The sequence below is a fragment of the Sinocyclocheilus anshuiensis genome, unplaced genomic scaffold, assembly GCF_001515605.1.
Source record: "Sinocyclocheilus anshuiensis isolate Anshui unplaced genomic scaffold, SAMN03320099.WGS_v1.1 scaffold499, whole genome shotgun sequence".
NCBI lineage: Eukaryota > Metazoa > Chordata > Actinopteri > Cypriniformes > Cyprinidae > Sinocyclocheilus > Sinocyclocheilus anshuiensis.
Genome location: NW_015551033.1, coordinates 3,017 through 6,126, shown reverse-complemented (window position 1 = coordinate 6,126; position 3,110 = coordinate 3,017). Strand labels below are relative to the sequence as shown.

General features: G+C 32.3%; 1 protein-coding gene across 1 annotated transcript in view; it reads right to left on the bottom strand.

Moving 5' to 3' along the window:
- LOC107661282 (unconventional myosin-IXa-like) overlaps positions 1–3,110 on the bottom strand; it is a gene marked incomplete at its 5' end in the record, with an annotated part of 32,619 nt that overhangs the window by 26,497 nt on the left and 3,012 nt on the right. Inside the window, 4 exons of the mRNA XM_016450780.1 lie at positions 22–144; positions 971–1,010; positions 1,102–1,179; positions 2,408–2,480. Of these exons, the coding sequence (XP_016306266.1) occupies positions 22–144; positions 971–1,010; positions 1,102–1,179; positions 2,408–2,480 (314 nt within the window). The remainder of the gene's footprint in view (positions 1–21; positions 145–970; positions 1,011–1,101; positions 1,180–2,407; positions 2,481–3,110) is intronic.

The window sequence follows — 3,110 nt, the reverse complement described above, 5'->3', positions numbered from 1 at the left end:
TGGAGTGCATGGTTTCCTCACGCTGAACTGCGCGCTGATGCTGGGAGGTTTCTTCTTCTTGTGCAGATGCAGCAGCGATTTGGTGATGCGGTCGTGGAGCGTCAGGCAGCTCAGATACTTCAGTGATTTCACATCCAGCAGGTGCTGCAGACACACAAACACATCCAGCATCACGTCAGCTGTTTCTCATCAGATACTCTCAACACATCACACTGAGCACGTCTCTTAAACTCTTCATATCCAGCGACCTGACTAATGAATCTGGTTTAATGTGTTTGTGTACAGTAAATACTTCTGTATAACATATGCATGCTTATATTTAACACATAATTGCTTTTTCCCCACCATAAGGCCATGAAAACCATGTGATCATTGGGTAGCTGGAATTGATTATTGTTAAATGTTATTACTTTGTACATTTATAAATGTACATACAATTTTAATAATTATTTTATACATTTAAAAAATATTTTCTTATAATAAATATATTTAAAATAACGTATATAATAAATTTGTAAAAGTATATAATTTAAATAATTATTGTATACACACACAGACATATATTTAAATGCATGTAACTATTCAATAATTATTGTAATATTATAATTAATGAATGCATTATTTATTATATTTTTTATAAATGATATATTTTAAGAAATAATTTAGATATTTTTAAAATGTATATTTAAATAGTTTATATATATATACACACATATATACTCACAAAATAATAAAACACAGCAATGTAATCTGAACTAAGTAATCTGATTAATAACACATCTGCTTTAATGACAGATGTTTGGATTAAGTAAATTTACATGTTTCCTCACCAAAAGGCCAAAACGATCATGTGACCAAAGTGATCATGTGACTGAGCTTTGATTTAAAGATACAGAATTAAAATGCATGTGTGTCAGTGATGCAAGACGCGTAAAAGTGCTTTAAAATCGAGTGACAGTGGGAGGTTTACCTTCGGGAGGCTCGGCTTGGTCTTGTAGCTCTTGTTTCTCCTTCAGGAACAGAGAGAGTTTGAGACAGAAAGAGTGAGAGTCAGAATCAGAGCGAGTCTCAGCTGAAGTGTGCGGCTGTGTTCAGACTCACATCAGGATGCCCTGCGCTCGCTCCAGCAGCTTATTATTCAGCGAGTTCACGAAGATGCCCTCGTCTTCCTCGCACCTCCTGAGACACAGCACAGACAGAGGATTGTTACGCTCGCACCAATAACACATCACACCGCTGCCGTTCATCACGCTTTAACTGGCTGAACTTCTTTCATTGCTTTCATTGGATTACTTAAAGCATAAAAAATATATTTATTTATTTAAATAAAATAAATATAAAAATAGCAAATGAAATACTAAAGATGGAATATTTTATTTGTATACGTGCTATAATACAAATACAATTATTTTTATACATTGAAAAAATTACATTGTGATATAATTAATTTTTTTTATGTATACTTTTTAACTAATTATTTGTAATAATGAATAATTTTAATAAATAAACTTTTAATTTTGATAAATGTAAAAATAATAGTTTTATTATTGTATATTGAATTATTATATTTTTTGTTTACCTGCTATAATATAACTAAAAGTATTTTGTACATTTAAAAATGCATTTTTTTATTTTTTTTTTATTTTAGAAAAACTAATTAGAAAAATTTACTTTATTTTTGATCATTTTTAATAATTAAGGTGTTTTCATTTTTTAAATAATTATTTAAAATATACATTTGTAATAAGTACTTTTTTTAATAAATAAACATTTATTGAATTTATTACAATTATTATTAATTACTGAACACTGATGTATTTTTTCACGCAGCCACTTTATAAAATCAATAAACCAATGTGCATTACAGTGACTTTACCAAGTTTTGTTCTTAAAATGTGGTCCAATCTACAATTTTATCTACAAAACAATCAAAATTGTGGTGTTGTATTTGTTTACCTGCCATAATGAAATTAATTTGTAAAATCATGAATAAAATGATTTTGCACATTTAAAAATGCATCGTCTTTTAAAATAATGAATTTAGTTATTAAAATGCATCATTAAAACAATGATTTTTAAAAATTAATAAATTATTATTTCATTTCTAATGAAAAGAAAAACAACATTTTAATAACTTAATATTTATTGTAATTAAATTATTAATTTCTTTATTATTAATCATAAACATTTATGTATTTTTACATGCTGCCTTTTTATAAAATCAACACAATTGTGCATTAAAGTGACTTTAGCCTATTTTGTGTGGTACAGTCTGGTGTTTTATTTGTTTCGCTGCATGTCATGTGACGGATCGGTGAACATGCGCATGTGTCGTTAAATCATCGTGATACGAACTGAAAGTCTCCGGGGAGCTTGAGACGGATGTTTGAGGGGTTTTCTTCTGTACCTGCTTGTTTTCTGGCTGAGCGTGTTCGATCCCTGCAGGTCTGATAGAGGAGTCCTGCGGCTGATGCACCAATCTGACGTTCAGACAGACAGAGAGAGAGAGAGAGAGAGAAAGAGTTCACATAAAGCAGTCACAGACGAGGAGGAAGATCAAACCTCCAGCAGCTGTAAAGTGAGACGAAATCAAAGCCTGTTCACACAAACATCCTGAGAAATCAACAATAAGAACAAGAACCTCATAATTCATACCATTAAAGGTGACATATCATGAAAATCTGATTTTCCAGGTTGTAAGTGCTATAATCAGATCCCCGGTGCATCTACCAACCAAGCAAACGTGAAAAAGATGAACCCAGTAACTTTGTTTTGGGAAGACTTTTTCTGCAAGCGTCTGAGAAAACGAGCGCGTCTGATTTCGCTCCCTTGGTGACGTGGCAAAGGGATCTCATTATAATATCACCGCCCCTTAATCTGTAAACTTCCACTCATGGCGCTATCATTTTGATTTCGCAGGCCACAACGGTGTAGCAGCTCTAATGCCATGGAGAAAGTTTGAGCAAAACATGCTAACTGTTCTGTGTTTGGCTGCACAGACGAGCACAGAACACTGTTTAGAGTCCCAGCCTCAGAGGAGACAACAGAGCAGTGCATTTATTGATTTATTTACTGTATATTGCTGCTGCCACACAGATCTAAAATAAACA